The sequence below is a fragment of the Nicotiana tabacum genome, chromosome 15 (assembly GCF_000715075.1).
Source record: "Nicotiana tabacum cultivar K326 chromosome 15, ASM71507v2, whole genome shotgun sequence".
Taxonomy (NCBI): domain Eukaryota; kingdom Viridiplantae; phylum Streptophyta; class Magnoliopsida; order Solanales; family Solanaceae; genus Nicotiana; species Nicotiana tabacum.
Genome location: NC_134094.1, coordinates 125,192,209 through 125,213,036, shown reverse-complemented (window position 1 = coordinate 125,213,036; position 20,828 = coordinate 125,192,209). Strand labels below are relative to the sequence as shown.

The window sequence follows — 20,828 nt, the reverse complement described above, 5'->3', positions numbered from 1 at the left end:
GTAAGATTTTTGGGTCGTGACAGCCCGTCACCTAGCATGTGCGTCACCTCAAAACCGATCACATAACACATAATCTAGGGTTTCATACCCTCAACACTAAATTTTGAACTCTTACTTACCTCAAACCGTGTAATTCTTTACTCTTATATGCCTTTGCCTCGCGAATCGGCCTCCAAACGGCTTGAATCTAGTCACAAATAATTCGATTTAGTTAATACAAATTAAAGGATTTAATTCCATATGAAAGTACAAATTTACCAACAAAATCCGAAATTGCACTCAAAAAATCGCCCATGGGGCCCACATCTCGGAACCCAACAAAAGTTTAAAAATATGAACGCCCATCCAACCACGAGTCCAACCATACAAATTTTACCAAATTTAGACATCAACCCGACCCTCAAATTTTCAAATTAAACTAAGAGGGATTTTCATAATTTTTCCAATTTAAATCACAAATTAAATATTAAAAACAACCATGTATTCGGGTAATTTGACCAATATTGAGTTAAGAACACTTACCCCCATTATTTTCCTTGAAAATATCCCGAAAATTGCTTTTTTCCGAGCTCCAATTCGTCAAAAATGGAAGATGGGACGAATTCCCATTTTCAGATTTTAAACTCTCTGCCCATGCTTTTCTTTTTCGCGTTCGCGAAGCACAAAAATTGCTGCCAAAATTTCCTTCTTCGTCACGTTTGCGAAACCTTCGACCTCAGCCCTCCGCGTTCGCGAGCTACGAGCCGCGTTCACGAAGGCTTAACGCCAGGCAGGCCCCCAACTCCCCTTCCTCTTCGTGTTCGTGTCCGCCCATTCGCGTTCGGGTAGGTTTCCCCAGCCTCTTCTTCGCGTTCACGTCTCCTTCATCATGTTCGCGATGGGCAAATCCCGACAACCCAAAAATCCTTCTTCGCGAACGCGTGAGATCCTTCGCGTTCGCGAAGAACAACACCATACACCAGTTCCAGCAGTTGCAAAACAAGGAAAAATGATCTGAAACATCCCGAAACTCACTCGAGGCCCTGGGGACCTCAACCAAATACACCAACAAGTCCCAAAACATCATACGGATTTAGTCGAAGCCTTAAATCACATCAAATAATACTAAAAACATGTATCATACCCCAATTCAAGCTTAATGAAACTAAAAAATTTTAACTTCTGCATTCAATGCCGAAACCTATCAAATCAAGTCGGATTGACCTCAAACTTTGCATACAAGTACTAAATGACATAACATACCTATTCCAATTTTCAGAATCAGATTCTAACTCCGATATCACAAAGTTAACTCCCCGGTCAAACTTCCAAACTTAAATTTCTATTTAAGTCATTTCAAGTCTAATTTAACTACAGACTTTTAAATAATTTTTTGGACACGCTCCTAAGTCCAAAATCACCATACGGAGCTATGTGAATTATCAAAATTCTATTCCGGGATCGTTTACATATAAGTCAACATCCGATCAACCTTTTCAACTTAAGTTTTTATTTTGGAGACTAAGTATCTCAATTCATTTCAAAACCTCACCGGACCCTAACCAATTACCCTAACAAGTCACATAATAATTTTAATGCATAAATTGAGTAGTAAATGGGGGGACAGGGCTGTAATACTCAAAATGACCAGTCGGATCGTTACATTAATAAAATCAGCCATCTAACTTTTAAAGAAAAAAAAAAGAGGAGGAAAGATCTAAACTAATGGCTTCCAAATAAGACTTATGGAATCTCCCCTTTGACTCTTCTTTGATAGCTTTTAAGCGTTGAATCCAATTCATTTCGTAGTCATAGCTTATTGGCCTAAGATTTTTTATTGTATGATTCGTACTTATGTGATGACCCGATAGGTCATATTGAGTTTTAGCCTTTATTTTCATGTTTCGAGACCTTGATTAGCTTCATTTAGCATCCTTGCTGCACAGTCTGTGACCTGTTCCGGAAAGTCTTTATGTGACAATGGAAGAAAATGTGAATTTTTGCCATAAAAATGATTTGGGTTGACTAGTGTCAACATTTTATGCAAAATGATTTCGGATCAGTATTTTGACAGTCCCGATGGGTCTGTATCATATTTTGGGACTTGAACGTATGCCCAGAATTGAATTCGGAAGTCCTTAACTTGATTTAACGTGATTTGTTAAAACTAGTAATTGGAAGGTTTAAAGAATTCCGAAATTTGACAGTATGTTGAATTTGTTTCTTCCGAGTTTGGATTTAGGTTCCGGAACTTGGTATAGGTTCATTTTACTATTTACAACTTGTCTGCAAAATTTGATGTAAAACAGAGTTGATTTAGTAGGATTCGGACGCTCGGTTGTGAATTTGAAAGTTCTTAAATTTCTTTGAAAAATTCATACATTTTGATGTCTGATTCGTAGTTCTAGGTATTATTTTGGTATTTTGATTGTGCGAGCGAGTTTGTATGATGTTATTAGAATTGTGTGCATCTTTGGTTTGAAGCCCAAGAGGCTCGGGTGAGTTTTGGATAGGCTACAGATTGATTTTGGACTGAAAAGATTACTGGTTTTCACTTTTTTTTGATATCTGGTGCTTTGTTTTTCGCGATCGCAAAGCTACTCTCGCGATTGCAAATGGTAACTTGGGGTGAGGTGGGTTTTCTTCTACGCGAATGCGGAGAAGTGGTTGCGAATGCGAAGGTTATAGGGCATGGGAAGTGAGTTGGTATGTTGTTCTACGTGAACGCGAAGGCCAGGGGGGCAGACCATCGCGATCGCATACAACAACTCGCAAACGCGAAGGCCAGTAGCCTGTATTACTTCACGATCGCATCATGTGTCTCGCGAATGCGATGAATACTTGACACCTAGTCTTTAAAACTTCTAAAAATCAGGATTGTCCCATATTTTCACCATTTCCAAGTTTGAGATTGGCCTAAAGGCGATTTTGAAGAGAAATTTCATCCCAACCTCATAAGTTAGTAGATTTTAACTTGTTTTCTTCCATTTCCATAAACACCTATTGATTTCTAACCTTTAATTTATGCTTGTTCATGGTAAAAATTAGAGATTTAGGTAAAAATTAAAATTTTGAGAAATTGAGATTATACCTCAAATTGAGGTCGGATTTTTGAAACTAATCACATAATCGGGTTCGGGGGTAAATGTGTAATTGGTTTTTGGTCTCGGGTTTTGACCAAGCGGATCCGAGTTTGTTAACTTTTTCCAAAATTATTAAAGATTGAATCTTTTTCACTCGTGAGTACTTTCTAAAGCTTATTTTGAATTGATTGAACTATATTTGGTTAGATTTGATTGGTTTGGAGGCTAATTTTAAAGGAAATGCCCTGGTTGATCTTTGATTTGATTGCGGAGTGAGGTAAGTATTGGATTTAACCTTGACTTGAGGGAATTAGGAAATTTGAATTATGTGTTATGTCAGCAGTGGCGTAGCTAGAAATTTCACGGAGGGTGTTCAACCTTTGGATAAGTAAATAATTTTTTTTATGAATGGGTGCACCGAATATTTTTATAATAAAATACACAATATTTTGCTAAATCATAAAAACACTTTAACATAATTAACTATTGTATAAATCAAAACTTATATATAAAGGAATCAACAAAAAAAATATTACTACTGAAAGCACAATTTTTCTAATAACCTCGTTAGAAATAATACGAAATACTTTTTTTCTACATAAGGCACTATGCAACCGTCCAACAATTCATCATTTATTCGATTCCGCAAGTCATTCTTGATAAACTTCATTGCAGAAAAAACTCTTTCAACGGTTGCAGTGACAACTAGGAGAAGCAAAGCAAGTTTCACTAAGCATAATACAAGAGGATAAGTAATATACTTCTTTGTCTCAACTAGTTTTTTTGAAAGTTCATCAAGTCCACCTAAATTGGAGAACCTTTGATTAATATCACGTACATCAACAATATAATTAGTAAGTTGATTCTCAAGGACACGCAAATTAAATTCATCAAAGTCATCAGGATATAATTTAGCCATTCTTACTATCTTCGTGATGTCAAAACTAGAAAATGAATCAACTGGATTCATGCAAGCTACTCCATGAAATAAATCACTTGTCACCTCATTGAAATGACCGTTAAGTTCTTGAAGTTGCCAATCAATAATCTTATAAAACACATCCACGCGATAATGATGTAAAGTAGTATGATCAACAAGTTTACGTCGTAATCTTTCAGAGTTAGCACATGGCTCATCAAAATTGGGTATCAGAATATCATGCCTGATACAAAATGTAGATACCTTATTTTTAAATGGATCACATCCATCAACTCTTAACTCTTGAAGCCTTTATTTTTCTACTTCAACAAGTATCATGACATTAGCGATATCTTACTCCTTTTTCTGAAGCGATATATTAAGATCATATGTAACATGAAAGCAACCTCAAACGTTTGAAAACTTCTAAGATATCATGTTGCCTTGGCTCTTTCATCTAAAGTACTTGCATCTTCAACAAGAGTATCAAGTACATCAACAATCGAGTCAAACAAAAGTATAAAATTTCCAAACGACTTGTAGTGAGACCCCCAACGAGTATCACCGGCTCTAACAAGACCAAGCTCTTGATTCAAGCCTTTACCTGTTTCTAGATCACCCATATATAATGCCTCTTGGAGTTTTTATTTTTGGGATTCTCGAAGTTCATCCATACGTTCAAAAGAAGCTTCCAACACATTCAAAATATTTGAAACCAATAGCACAAGTTCTCCCACTTTAACACACTTTTTTGAAACCTCCACAAGAGTTAATTAAAGATGGTGAGCAAAACAATGAATAGAATGAACCGATCTACTTTCTTGTTTAATCAACATTTTAGGATCGTTGATCTCACCTTGCATATTATTTGCCCCGTCATAACATTATACACGTACAGAAGATAAACTTAATGAATGATGAGCAAGTACGTTAACAATTGCTTTCTTTAGGGATAAAGCACTAGTATCAGGAACATGAACAAGTCCAATAAATGCTTCCATCACAAATCCTTTTCTATCAACATATCTTAAAACAATATCCATTTGCTCTTTTCGTGAGACATCAAAAGATTTATCAACTAATAAATAAAAGTAGTCACCATTTAGATCCTCTATTATAGCCTTAATTGTTTCTATCTTACATGCAGTCACAATTTCTTTTTGGATGTCTAGAGAAGTCATTTTATTATTATTTTGGAGCATTTTACAATAAAAAAATCTTAATCTTTTCACATCTATCTCGATACCACGAAAGAACTTCAAGAAAATTACCTTTGTTCAATGACGATTCACTTTCATCGTGACCATAGAGTGCCAATCCTTGATTTGATTCAAGAGAAGTCTTACCGCATCAATTGAAGCATTTAAGCGAAGCCGATATTCATAATTCAATTGATCAGATTGCTTGTCAAATGAAGCATGAATGGACTGTTGTTGTTGCATTAGATCTACACAATTTCTTTTTGCTTGATTATGAACACTATTCGGCCTACCAATATGCTTTGAAAAGCTGTCTTTAATCTTATGCCAATTTCTAAACCCTTTACTTGAAAATACATCACCTCTACCTTGATGAATATTATCACCTTTAAACAAATAACAAGGTAAATAATATGCCGCATTTGTACTCACACTGTATTCCAACCAGTCACCATAATCATCAAACCATTTAGAAAGAAAACGACGCTTTGATCCTGAAAAGTCAGATTGAGGAAGTCATGACTCCGAGGTTGGCGAGGACCAATTCGAAGGTATTCCCTCCTTATTTCATCACGATGGTTTGGATGATAATTCAAAATTGGAATTCTTTCAGGTGGATCATGATTTATAGAATTTAAATCAAGTTTTTGTCTCTGAGCAGAATGCGACGATATTTCTGATTGGTCTACAGTTTTTTCTCGATTAGGTTGATTTTGTGAGATGTAAAACTTGTTTTTGGTACGTTAGTAAAAAAATTCTTCAAGTCCATTGAAACTTCAAATCAAACTAAAATAATAGTCAAGTGCATCACACTAATTAAAAATAGAAAGAACATCTATTAAAAAGCACCGTAAGTACTCACTGTAGTACTACACAAGTCAAAGAAGCTACACTTTACCACCACTCCAGCTTAATTAGCAGGATCCAAGAGCAATATACAAGTTTTACTTCTTAAATATGAGTTTAGGCATCATGAAGGAAATATTTAAAAATCAGATAGTTCCTAATCAATATCCTTTCAGAGAGTTATCATCATAGAAGAAGTCCATAATTAACTTCTACTGTCTCCATCTCGTGCCATGTAAAATGCCTTTATAATATAATGAACGATGAAAATCAAAATCTGAAAATTCAAACTATGTCCCAAATTCATATACACATCCACCAAATATTTTCTTATTTTCTTTTTTAAAGAACAAATATATATTCAGGAATGATGAATCGGGTCATCTAAGTGTCAGTTATTTTATTCTAGTTGTAAATGTTAAGAGATTTAGAAATATTTAGTAAATTTTCAATCTCTAAAGTCTCTAACAATAAAATTTAGATTATAAATTGAGCAAAAAAAAAAAAGAGAGAAAGACATAAGAGTCTAACCTGAAGTTGAATTAAATTTCGAGTTAGAGTGCAAGATTTCACGGGCATCCGACAATAACGCAACAAGCTATCAAGGCAAAAAGCAAGGGATGGTCTTTTATTTTTCTACTCTGTGTTTCTTCTTTCTATTTTGACAAATTTAGGTTTAGGTCTAGTAAAGAGCTGTTAGAAATTTTTATTAAGTTACCTTCAATTAAATAATGATCTTTAATATTATTTATTGAAAAATTAAAAAAGAAAAAGAAAGTCAAAGGTTGGTTGGAATTTGGAAAAGAACGATACTTCTACTTTGGAAAGGAAAACGTGGATCTGAAGGTTACACTTGCATTGCTTTTTGATAATATAATAATATAAAATAATTAGATTATATCAAAAGTTTGCATTGAAATTCGAACCTACAATCAGTGGAACATTTTGCACACCCTTCACCACTGGACAACCTCACCAGGTTGTGTCAAGGGTGTGCAAGCTATTGTATATATTAAAATAAAACAACATTTTACTTATATACGCTGTACAATTTTCCGACGAAGAATGTGCGCATGACCACCCTTGGAGCACTGTAGCTTTGCCACTGGTTATGTGAATTATGTGAGAAAATGGCGTATATGCATGGTGGCAGTGTCTATACGTTGTTAAGATATTTGTTTCCATGTTTTTCGTTATTTCATGATTTATCTTATTCCATACCTTAATTGTTACATGCTTTAATTGCTTTCTATGTCGTAATTGTTATTTGTCATTTAATTATTTCTGTTTTGAATTGTTCGTCCCTTTCATGACTCCGTGCTTATTTGCTACTTGCCTTAATTGTTTTACTTGCACACCTTAATTGCCACATGCTTTACTTGTCCTATTATTTTTGTAATATTTGTTGCATCCTTTGATTATTATGCTGTTCTTTATTGTCTTGCACTCATACTCTTTGATGTAGAAATTCTTATAAATTGAGTTATTGGATTATTTATGTTATTTGAAATTGATTGGGGATCTAGTTGCACGCCACAACGAAAGTTGAAAGATGATGAATTGAAACGGTGGAATAAGGGAGGACCTGGTATTCATAAATGATGATATGGTGGGATCGGATTGCGCATCGCAACTGATTGTATACGTGATACTTGATATTGATTTAATGATAATATGGTGGAATAAGGGAGGATTATGATATTGATAAATGGTGATGAGGTGGGATCGTGTTGTGCGCCACAACAGATTATGTGTGTTATACTTGTTGTTGTTGTTGCTGTTGTTGTGTTAGTTTCAATATTTTTATATGAGATTAAGAGGTTTGTTATTCTAGCCTTTCTCATGGTGAGATTTGAATTCATTTTCATAGAATAACCGTTTTACTTTCATTTCCTGTTTTCTTTCTCTGTTATTATTATTATTACTGCGTACATGATATTGTAAATGGCCCGCTTTAGCCTCGTTACTACTCCGTCGAAGTTAGACTCGACACTTACATAATACATGGGGTCGGTTGTACTCATACTATACTCTACACTTTTTGTGAGATACCAGAGTTGGTCCCAACATCGTTTAGTGAGGTCGCCCAGATCTAGCTACTGGCGAACACTTGTGGTATAGCTGCACGGCATTCGCAGCCCTGAAGTCCCCCTTCTATACCATCCTAGTTGTTTATTTGGATTTAGACACTTTTGTTTTTATTCAAACTATTATTTGTAGTATTCTAGACGCTCATGTAATCGTGACACCAGTTCTAGGATTGTATTTAGATTTCGTCATTTATTACGTTATCTCTTTATTTCAGACTATTCAGTTTTATTGTGGTAAATTGATTTGGATTGGTTAATAACTATATCTAACGTTGGCTTGCCCAACTAGTAAAATATTAGACGTCATCACGGTCCCGAAGGTAGAAATTCCTGGTCGTGATAACTTACAGCTTGGGTTCTCTGTTTCTTTGCTCATAAGAAATCGTTCTATCGAGAAATAATTAGAAAAGAAATTTTCTCTATTGGATTCTCACTAGATCGCATCAATGGATGATTTGAAAAACGTGGTGTGTGTATTTAATCCTCGTTTGGTTTGAGAATAAGATAATATGAAAATCGGGTGTATGTATTTAGTGCTCGTTTGGTTTGAAATAAGTTAATATAGTTGTAGGAATTTAAATTTTATTGGATTTAAGTCCATAAAATTATTTGGATTATAATTTAAATTTAAAATATATTAGTCTAAATAAATATTATGGCCTAATATAATTGGATTAATTATTCAAGTCCATAAATATTGACTGGGGTAGCCTGTTTAATTGGGCTAGAAGTGATGAGTCCACTTCATTAAGCCCAAGATGTCATCATCTTAGAGGCCCAATTTGATACTACGTGTCTAGTGATGTGGCACGCCAAGTCAAACTGTAGAGCCAATAGGATCACGCCACATGTTAAAATGATAAGGCATGCCAAGTCAAATTAAAAAACTAGTGAAATCATGCCACATGTACAAGTGACATATTCTGACCAATCAAATGCGTCCTTGTCACGCTTCAATCTGATTGATTTTTAAGAAAAACACTTTTGGGAAAAATCGATTTTCAAAATAAGCTGATTTTTGCATCTCGGCCAAACGTGCTATATATATATATATTGTTGCACGCTCACATCTTTTCTCTCCTTTGTAGTTTGTAGTTTGTACTTTGTACTATAGCCCAATATAAGTTTTTACTTTTTTAGTCCTATTCATGGTAAGTAGTGGCCAATGACAGGAGAGACTGAGAGCATGTAGTTTTGCAAACCTTACGATAGATTTCCATATATAATATGTGCATATCGTGGGATATTCTAATTATCAAATTTTTTTTCACTCATTCGACTGGTCGTTTTGAATATTATAACTCTATTTCCCTATTTACTGCTCAATTTATGTTTTGCTATTGATTTATGACTTATCGGGTTAGTTGGTTCGGGTCCGGAAGGAATTCAGAGTGAAATGAGACACTTAGTCTCATAATTGAAAAAATTAAGTTAGAAAAGTGGACTGGATATGGACCTATGTGTAAACAACCTCGGATTAGAATTCTGATAATTCCAATAGCTCCGTATGGTGATTTCGGACTTAGGAGCGTGTCCGAAAGAATTTTTAGAGGTCCGTAGAGGAATTAGACTTGAAATGCCGAAAGTTAAATTTTTCGAAAGTTTGACAGAGGGGTTGACTTTTTGATATCGGGGTCGAAATCCGATTTTGAAAATTTTAATAGGTATGTTATGTCATTTATGACTTGTGTGCAAAATTTGAGGTCAATCGGACGTGATTTGATAGGTTTCGGCATTATTTGTAGAAATTAGAAATTTCAAAGTTCAATAGGCTTGAATTGGGGCGTAATTTATGGTTTTAGCGTTGTTTGAGGTGATTTGAGGATTCGACTAAGTTCGTATGATGTTTTAGGACTTGTTGGTATATTTGGTTGAGGTCCCGAGGGCCTCGGGTGAGTTTCAGATGGTTAACGGATCAAAAATTGAACTACAACAGCTGTTGCAATTTCCTTATGTTGGAAATTTCTTCTGCTAGAATCGAGCTCAGAAATCTCTCAGAATCGAGCCCAGAAATCGAGCTCAGATGTGAGCCCAGATCGAACCCAGGGTCGAGGGCCACGATCAATTCCATGATCGAGCGCATGATCGAGCCCAGGGTCGAGGGTCACGGTCGAAGGCAGGGTCGAAGACATGATCGAAGGCCTAGAATCGAGAACCAAGATCGAGGTCCATGATCGAGGCCCAGGATTAAGGACCTCGATCGAAGGCCAAGATCGAGGCAGAACCGAGGTTGTCTGGGCAGAATTATAAAAATAGGGATTTCGTCCCATTCGTCATTTTTGACAAATTGGAGCTTGAGGAGAGGCGAGTTTTGATATATTTTCAAGGAAAACTTGAGGTAAGTCCCTTGTGATCATTTCTACTCCATAATATTGAATTATCATCGAATAATCCGACTAGATTATATGATTTTGAGGTGTAAATCGGAGATTGGAACTTAGAAATTTGAAAATAAGATTTGTAGATTTGAGGGTCGAGTTGAGGTCGAATTTTGGTAAAATTGGTATGGGTAGACTCGTGGTTGAATGGGCTTTCGAATTTTGTAACTTTTGTCGGGTTCCGAGATGTGGGCCCCACGGGCAATTTTTGAGCTAAATTTAGGATTTTTATGAAAAATTAGTATTTTCTTATGGTATAATTCCAATAAATTTTATTGATTGAAACGAATTATTTGTGACTAGATTCGAGGTATTCGGAGGCCGATTTGCGAGGCAAAGGCATAGCAGAGTAAATAGTTTCACATTTTGAGATAAGTAACGGTTTTAAATCTGGTCCTGAGGGTATTAAACCCCGGATTTTGGTATCATGTGATTATTTTGGAGGTGACGCACATGCTAGGTGACGGGTGTGTGGGCGTGCACCGAGGAGATTATGACTTGGTCCGTCCTGAAAAACTGTAAAGTTGAATAATTTGTTGTTAGCTATATGTTCTTTATGTGTTGATAAAAATTTGACTATAAATCATGTTAGAAATCATGCTTAGGCTATGTGATAGTACTGTTGGGACCCACAGAGGTCGCGTACTTGTTGAATTTCCTGCTAAATGCTATATGTACTCAGTCTCAGTTTTTACTTGCATATTTTATCTTAGTCTCTGTTATTATTATTGATACATCATATCATTGTTGTTTGGGCTAATTTCATGATTAATGAGAGCCCGAGAGAGTGTGGAGAGATTTATGACTGAGAGAGGCCGATGGCCTGATTGTGAGATATTGATATCATAGCACGTGAGTTGTCCGTGCAACATGTGAGTTGGCCGTGCAGATCCTTATTTTATACTATAGAATGTGAGTTGGCCGTGCGGATCCTTATATTATACTATAGCACGTGAGTCGGCCGTGCGGATCCAGATATTTATATTATGGCACGTGAGTTGTCCGTGCAGATTATAGCGCTTGGGCTGTGTTACACCCTATATTTTCGTAAATAAAACTGCGTCGTGAGCAAACTAATGTAGGACCCAAAGAAATGAGATCATCTTTGAAAATATATAAAACAAGTTAATCATGTTACCTTGAAAGTTACAAATATTGAAGATCATGAACAACAAGTACAAAGAGGGTTGAAGGTTTAGAAGCTAAAGGAATTGAAAAAAATAATGTTTCGTCGAAAGCCGACAAATTGGGAATGTTATAGCATGTACTTTTGAGATGAGACCAGGGTATTTTATATGATAAGGAGGTTATGTTACGATTTATGTTATTCATATGATAGTCGTGTGTTATGTTTTGAAGTCAAGCGAGTGGTGGAACAAAAGTCGATGAAAGTCATCACAAGTTACGTTCATAAGTTTTACTGAAACTTTGGGTCAAATGTAACTACAATTTTCTCCTAATATACTTAGAGTTATGGGGTTTTCCACCCATCAAATTCAAGATCTATGCGTCTACTTTCCAACGCATTAAACCGTTTGTCAATATGATATCTGAGTAGAGAGATATGGGCATTTTTGCGAGACTGCGCAGACTGTCACCTACTTGCTTAAACAAGAATCCAAAACTGGGCCTGTTCGGGTCGTCCAAAAATGGGCCTGTTCGGGTCGTTCAAAGAGGCCTTTTTAAAGTCCTATCCCCTTCATATATTAGTCTGATAATAGGGCAAAATAACCAGATTCATTCTCTGCAAAATGCCTCCCAAATATTTCCCCCAAACCCCAATTGATTTCCTCCCCCTTTCAAGTTCTAATCGGAGGTAAAGCCTAGAGTTTGAAGAACCAAGATAGGAGTCGAGTTATCCAACAAATAAGGTAAGTTTACTGCTCTCTTTCATCCATTTTTTTGTGTTGTAGATGTATAGTAATTCGTTCTATATTTGTAAGAACTCATGGGACGGTGATCGAAAGCCATGGGTTCGAGTTATTCACTTGTAGCGGACTGTTTTGTGTACTGTTTTGTGGACTGTTTTGTGGTGCTTTTGGGCTGCGTGTTTTACTACTGTTTTGTGGAGTTTTGGAGGAGGAAGGGTGTGGAGAAACACCACATAAATTCAGGATGTTGGGCTGGTCATTCGTCGTAACATTTTCGGGTTGTTGACACTACTACGGTGGTCGTTTTGTGTATGAAGAGATTGGGGTGTGTTGGGCTGTTTTGTAGTATTGTATGGTGTGCATAAGGTTGGAAAATAATGTATATATATTGTTATTGTTGTTTTTGGTGTTGTTGGTGTTATCTTGAATTTGGAGGACGTAAGGATTATAGGGGAAATGATGTCCGTTTTAATACAAAATAAGCATGTCGTTCGTTGTGCGATAGTTATACGTTTCATAACTTAATGATAGTATTATTATCGTTGTTGTAGATTAAGGTGAGAAGAGGCGAGTTCAACTTGGTGATTGAAAAGAGTGTGATAAGGTATGTTAAGGCTAAGCCTTCCTTCATTTTGGCATGATCTCGTAGCTACATGTGTTAGTAATGAGACATAAAGAGAAGTTCGTATTCATGAATTTATTCACATTATTCTAGTCTCATAAGTTATAATATTATTCCTTATCGAGACTCTATATTCAATTTAGTATTGTATTCTTTCAGTCAAGAGAGCAGCAAGCCTATATATACAGTATTACAGTATTTTCATTACCATCGAGCTATAATCGATGGGCAGGCCCCTATTGGGCAACCTCTGATCAGATGGAAAGTTATATACCGAGCCTACTATGGCCGAGCGCCTATGAGCGAAGCCCAGCATGGTCGAGATACATAGCCTAGTATGGCCGAGCGCCTATGAGCGAGCCTACTACGGCAGAGCAGTTATATATACCGAGCCTTATAAGGCCGGACAATTATTTTACTTACTATATTGAAGGAGTTGAGTCAGTATCAACAGGTAAGTATATCTCCAGAACATCTTTGACTCCCAATTACTTTCAGTTATTATATTATCAGTTCAGTTTCAACTTTCAATTATGTTATCGCTTTATATACTCGGTACATTATTTTGTACTGACGTCCCTTTTTTGGGGACGCTGCATTTCATGCATTCTGGTTCAGATAGACAGACGGGTATACCTCCTCAGTAGGTGTTTCCAGAGTTCAGCCTGATCGGTAAGCTCCACATCCTTCGGAGTTATCGGGTCTAGGTTTTTGTGTACATCTTCTGTATGTATGTATATATGTTATGGGTAGGTCGGGGCCCTGTTCCGATCACAATATATCTATCAGTAGAGGCTTGTAGATATATCCTGTCAGTTAGTGCATTATGTTGGGCTTGTAGGCCTGGTATGTATATTTTGGTGGTTTGTCAGTTGTAGTAGTTATGACGGCCTTGTCGGCCCAACTTTATATTGATGTTTAGTCAGCGCTAGTTTTCATTCAATTTTATATTTTGCTTCGCAAATTGTCTTGCAAGGTGGCCCCTTGGCCAAATTATGACATTATATGTTCAGAGTCCCTTAGTCGCAATTTGGTACACTAGGTTAGTTGAGGCACCGGGTGCCAGTCTCGCTTCCAGGTCGGGGCGTGACAAACTTGGTATTAGAGTAGTTCTATCCTAGGGAGTCTACAAGCCGTGTCTAGTAGGATCTTATTTATAGATGTGTTGTGCACCACATTATATAAGCGGGGAGCTACAGGGCATTTAGGAGTTGGTTACCCTTCTTTCAAATCTAAATCGTGCTGTAGAACTGAGTTATAGGAAATTTGAGTTAAACTTACGTGTTCGTGTTTTCATACACAGATGATGGTGACTAAGAAGACTACGGCTAGCCAGAAGGGAGATACAACAACAGGTGAGGGGACCAGCAGGGTACCCCCAGTAGATGGGTCCCAGTCTGAGGCCCAAGGCGAGACACCTACTCAGCCATTACCGACTCCTCCACCACCTGAGGAGATTCCTAGGGATACCGCACATCCAGTGCCCCCTCCACTTCCACCAGATCAGGACTTGAGGAGTGCGGTGCATTTGTTGACATAATTGGTAGCTACCCAGCAACAAGCTAGGGCATCAGCTAGTGCAGGATCTTCTGAGGGGTCTGGGATTTCAAGGGTCCGAGAGTTTATTGCTTTGAGTCCCCCCAGAGTTTACGGGGTTAGATCACAGGGAGGACCTGCAGGATTTTATAGATAAGCTTTACAGAATCTTTTGGGTTATGCATGCCACAGAGAAAGAAGCAGTTGAGCTAGCAACTTTTCGACTCCGAGATATAGCCATCCTTTGGTACGAGGGATGGGAGAGGTCCAGGGAACGTGATGCACCTCCAGCTAGTTGGGAGAATTTTTCAGATGCTTTTCTTGACCAGTACTTACCGCAGGAGATCCGACAGGCTCGAGTCGATCAGTTTCTGGCCCTTAAGTAGGGCAATATGAGTGTTCGAGAGTATAGTCTCCGTTTTGACTCATTAGCCAGATATGCACCATCCATAGTTGCTACTATGCATGACAGGATCCACAGGTTTATAGCAGGGTTAGCCACAGAGTTGACCGAGGCATGTGCCACCGCTGCATTGCATGATAATATGTATATCTCCCGGATTCAGGCATTCGCTCAAAATATAGAAAGGGGTAGGCATCGACATCAGGGTACAGAGAGGACTGAGCAAGGGCAGCGTAAGAGGAAGCGATTTCCTAGGTTTCAGGAGAAGTCTCGGGGTAGTTATAGGCCCCGGTATTTCGGACGGCCACCTAGGCCTCCACCATCTCAGTTGCAGGGTTACAGGTATGACCGCTATACTCAGTCAGGACTAGGTGAGAGCTCGCGGGCGTCAGTTTTGCAACGACAATGAGGTCCAAGGCAGACATGGTCATTTCCGCTGCGGTGTGACATCTGTGGTAGAGGACACTTGGGCCAATGCCGAGCAGGTTCTGATGCTTATTATACATGTGGGCGTCCGGGGCATATGGTGCGAGATTGCCCAAAAAGAGATTCTGGGGGTATGGCATAACCAGCATGTTCAGCAACAGGATCATCTATGTTTGTGCATCCTTCTGGGCGCGAGTCTCAATCTTCGGCTGGTAGAGGTCGAGGCAGAGGTAGAGGTTCCAGTTCAGGTGTTAATCAGAACCGTATTTATGCTTTAGCGGGTTGACATGACCAGGAGTCTTCACCAGACGTTGTGACAGGTATATTGACCATTTGCTCTCACGATGCTTATGCCTTGATAGACCCAGGATCTACTTTATCATATATTACCCCATTTGTCGCGAGGAAATTTGGTATAATGCCTGAAATACTAAGTGATCCTTTTGCGGTATCTACACCGGTCGGAGAATCGATTATTGCTAGATGGGTTTACCGAGGTTGTACGGTGAGAGTTTGTAGTCGTCAGACCTCAGCCGACCTAGTTGAGTTAGAGATGATGGATTTTGATGCTATCATGGGCATGGACTGGTTTTCAGCTTGCTATGCTACAGTTGATTGCCGAGCAAAGGCAACTAGATTTCATTTTCCAGGTGAGGCAGTCCTTGAATGGGTAGGTAATACAACGACACCCAGAGGTAGGTTTATTTCCTATCTGGAGGCGAGGAAAATGATTGCAAAAGGGTGCATTTACCATATTGTGCGAGTTAGAGATGCAGATGCTGAGATATCTACACTTCAGTCTATTCCCGTAGTCAATGAGTATGCAGATGTGTTTCCAGATGAACTTCCAGGTATTCATCCAGAGCGAGAGATTGATTTTAGCATCGATTTGCTTCCAGAACTCAACCAATATCCACCCCTCCGTATAGAATGGCACCTGCCGAATTAAAAGAGTTGAAGGAGCAGTTAAAAGATTTGCTGGAGAAAGGTTTCATCAGGCCTAGTACCTCACCTTGGGGTGCACCGGTACTCTTTGTGCGGAAGAAAGACGGCTCGTTGAGGATGTGTATCGATTATAGGCAGCTGAACAAGGTAACTATTAAGAATAAGTATCCACTTCCAAGGATTGATGATTTGTTTGATCAGTTGCAGGGGGCTAGATTCTTTTCAAAGATAGATTTGAGATCGGGATACCACCAGGTCAGAGTTCGGGAGAAAGATATTCCAAAGACAGCCTTCAGGACCCGATATGGCCACTTCGAGTTCCTTGTCATGTCCTTCGGGTTGACGAATGCTCCCGCCGTATTTATGGACTAATCTGTTCGTGATATTATTTATTGATGATATTCTGGTCTATTCAAGTTCAGAGGATGAGCATGTGGACCACTTGCAAGCGGTACTCCAAACCCTCCGTGATCGTAAGTTGTATGCTAAGTTTTCTAAATGTGAGTTCTGGTTGAAGTCTGTAGCATTCTTGGGGCATATTGTATCCGATGAAGGTATAAAAGTAGACACTCAAAAGATTGAGGCCGTGAAATCTTGGCCTAGACCTACCACTCCGACAGAGGTTCGTAGCTTTCTAGGCTTAGCAGGATACTACCGGAGATTCGTAGAGGGTTTTTCTTCCCTTTCGGAACCATTGACGAAGTTGACGCAGAAATCAACTAAGTTTAAATGGACGGAGGCTTGCGAGCGGAGTTTCCAAGAGCTTAAGAACAAGTTGACCTCAGTGCCAGTTCTAACACTTCCAGAGGGTCTAGAGGTTTATGTCGTGTATTATGATGCCTCCGGTGTTGGGTTAGGATGTGTCCTGATGCAACATGGGAAGGTAATTGCTTATGCTTCAAGGCAGTTAAGGAAGCACGAGAAGAATTATCCAACCCACGATCTCGAGTTAGCTGCGGTTGTCCATGCACTTAAGATATGGCGGCATTATTTATATGGTGTTCATGTTGATGTATTTACCGATCATAAAAGTCTGCAATATATATTCAAGCAAAAAGAGTTGAATTTGCGACAGAGGCGATGGCTTGAGTTATTGAAAGATTATGATGTTAATATTCTCTACCATCCAGGGAAAGCTAATGTTGTAGCAGACGCCTTAAGTCGCCGATCTATGGGTAGCTTAGCACATGTAAAGGCCGAGAAAAGACAATTAACTAGAGAGATTCATCAATTGGCTTGTTTGGGGGTTCGGTTAGTAGATTTCGACGATGGTGGAGTTGTACTCCAAAACACTGCAAAATCATCTCTCATAGCTGAAGTCAAGGAAAGGCAGTACGATGACCCAGAGTTGGTCGAGTTGAGAGAGCGAGTTCCGCAGCAGAAGAATCCATTATTAGAGCTCAAGGGAGATGGAGTTCTCAGATATAGGGGTCGTTTGTGCGTTCCAGATGTAGCAGGGCTACGAGATAGGATTATGTCAGAGGCACATTATTCGTGGTACTCCATTCATCCTGGGTCGACGAAGATGTATCATGACATTAAGGATGTGTACTGGTGGAACGATATGAAGAAGAACATTGCTGAGTTTGTCGCCCAGTGTCCTAGTTGCCAGCAGGTGAAAATAGAGCATCAGAAGCCCGGAGGGCTAATGCAGACTATAGAGATCCCGACATGGAAATGGGAGGCGATAAACATGGACTTTGTTACGGGTTTACCTCGTTCTCATCGTAAGTTCGATTCTATATGGGTGATAGTCGATAGGCTCACTAAATCAGCTCATTTTCTACCTGTCAGATCTACATATACAGCAGAAGATTATGCAAAGTTATATATTAAGGAGATAGTGCGGCTACACGGAGTACCAGTATCTATTATATCTGACCGTGGGGCTCAATTTACAGCACATTTTTGGAGGTCATTTCAGAGAGGTCTAGGGACTCAGGTGAATCTCAGCACAGCTTTTCATCCACAGACTGATGGCCAAGCCGAGCGCACAATTCAGTCGCTCGAGGATATGTTACGAGCATGTGTGTTAGATTTTAAAAGAAGTTGGAATGAACATCTACCTCTTGTCGAGTTTGCATATAATAACAGTTACAACTCCAGTATTCGGATGGCTTCGTACGAGGCTTTGTATGGGCGTAAGTGCAGATATCCTATAGGGTGGTTTGATGTTGGAGAATCTGGGTTATATGGGCCAGACCTAGTTCAGCAGGCCGTAGAGAAAGTAAAGCTCATCCGGGAGCGACTGTTGACAGCTCAGAGTCGCCAGAAGTCATATTCTGACATGCGGCGACGAGACTTAGAGTTTGAGATTAATGACTAGGTATTCTTAAAGGTATCCCCTATGAAGGGCGTGATGAGGTTTGGCAAGAAAGGCAAGCTTAGCCCACGGTATATTGGGCCTTACATGATTATTTAGAGAGTGGGCCAAGTAGCTTATGAGTTAGAATTGCCCTCAGAATTGGAGTTAGTCCATCCGATTTTTCACGTATCTATGCTACGAAAGTGCATTGGAGATCCTACCAGAGTGGTATCCACAGATGATGTACAAATTACGGAGGACTTGTCATACAAGGAAATTCCAGTTTCCATCTTAGACCGACAAATTCGCAAGCTACGAAATAAGGAGGTAGCCTCCATGAAGGTTTTATGGAGAAGCAATAATGTGGAAGAGATGACATGGGAAGCGGAGGAAGAAATAAAGTATAAATACCCCCATCTATTTCAAACTGAAGATATGGCTCGAGATGGGATGCTACAACACAACTCTATTCAGGCTAGTAGGTCATCAGGTAAGCTCTTATTTTCTGACTTTCAGTATTTATGATTTATGACTCTTTGAGGCAAAATGTTGTTATTTATAGACATTGGCCATGTGTGGCATGCATAGTATGTTTTCTGGCTGCATGCAAGTTCATTATAGTCTAGTGTACGGAGGAAACTCTTGCAAATTTTTTCCGAAGTCTCTAGAAGTAAACATTCGAGGACGAATGTTCCCAAGGGGGGAATGATGTTATACCCTATATTTTCGTAAATAAAACTGCGTCGTGAGCAAACTAATGTAGGACCCAAAGAAATGAGATCATCTTTGAAAATATATAAAATAAGTTAATCATATTACCTTGGAAGTTACGAATATTGAAGATCATGAACAACAATTACAAAGAGGGTTGGAAGGTTTAGAAGCTAAAGGAATTGAAAAAAATAATGTTTCGTCGAAAACCGACAAATTGGGAATGTTATAGCATGTACTTTTGGGATGAGACCAGGGTATTTTACATGATAAGGAGGTTATGTTACGATTTATGTTATTCATATGATAGTCGTGTGTTATGTTTTGAAGTCAAGAGAGTGGTGGAACAAAAGTCGATGAAAGTCATCACAAGTTACATTCATAAGTTTTACTGAAACATTGGGTCAAATGTAACTGCAATTTTATCCCAATATACTTAGATTTATGGGGTGTTCCACCCATCAAATTAAAGATCTATGAGTCTACTTTCCAACACATTAAACCGTTTGTCAATACGATATCTGAGTAGAGAGATATGGGCATTTTTGCGAGACTGCGCAGACTGTCAACTATTTGCTTAAACGAGAATCCAAAACTGGGCCTGGTCGGGTCGTCCAAAAATGGGCCAGTCCGGGTCGTTCAAAGAGGCCTTTTTAAAGTCCTATCCCCTTCATATATTAGTCTGATAATATGGCAAAATAACCAGACTCATTCTCTGCAAAACTCCTCCCAAATATTTCCCCCAAACCCCAATTGATTTCCTCCCCCTTTCAAGTTCTAATCGGAGGTAAAGCCTAGAGTTTGAAGAACCAAGCTAGGAGTCGAGTTATCCAACAAATGAGGTAAGTTTACTGCTCTCTTTCATCCATTTTTTTGTGTTGTAGATGTATAGTAAGTCGTTCTATATTTGTAAGAACTCACGGGACGGTGATCGGAAGCCGTGAGTTCGAGTTATTCACTTGTAGCGGACTGTTTTGTGTATTATTTTGTGGACTGTTTTGTGGTGCTGTTGAGCTACGTGTTTTACTACTGTTTTGTGGAGTTTTGGAGGAGGAAGGGTATGTAGAAACACCACATAAATTCAGGATGTTGGGCTGGTCGTTCGTCGTAATATTTTCGGGTTGTTGACACTACTACGGTGGTCGTTTTGTGTATGAAGAGATTGGGGTGTGTTGGGCTGTTTTGTAGTATTGTGTGGTGTGCATAAGGTTGTAAAATAATGTATATATGTTGTTATTATTATTTTTGGTGTTGTTGGTGTTATCTTGAATTTGGAGGACGTAAGGATTATAGGGGAAATGCTGTCCGTTTTAATACAAAATAAGCATGTCGTTCGTTGTGCAATAGTTATACGTTTCATAACTTAATGATAGTATTATTATCGTTATTGTAGATTAAGTGAGAAGAGGCGAGTTCAACTTGGTGATTGAAAAGAGTGTGATAAGGTATGTTAAGGCTAAGCCTTCCTTCATTTTGGCATGATCTCGTAGCTACATGTGTTAGTAATGAGACATA

General features: G+C 38.6%; 1 protein-coding gene across 1 annotated transcript; it reads right to left on the bottom strand.

The window, feature by feature from the left end:
• Nucleotides 1–3,597: 3,597 nt before the first annotated feature.
• On the bottom strand, nt 3,598–4,604 carry LOC107807033 (uncharacterized). The gene is made up of 3 exons (XM_075231778.1): nt 4,425–4,604; nt 4,340–4,347; nt 3,598–4,225 (listed from the first exon to the last, which is right to left on the bottom strand). Exons 1-3 carry the CDS (start codon nt 4,602–4,604, stop codon nt 3,598–3,600), a joined length of 816 nt encoding a protein of 271 aa, XP_075087879.1.
• Nucleotides 4,605–20,828: the final 16,224 nt, after the last annotated feature.

Bases quoted from the DNA above. Each gene is read 5' to 3' on its own strand.
- LOC107807033 (XM_075231778.1), bottom strand. From the start codon at position 4,604: ATGGGTGATCTAGAAACAGGTAAAGGCTTGAATCAAGAGCTTGGTCTT.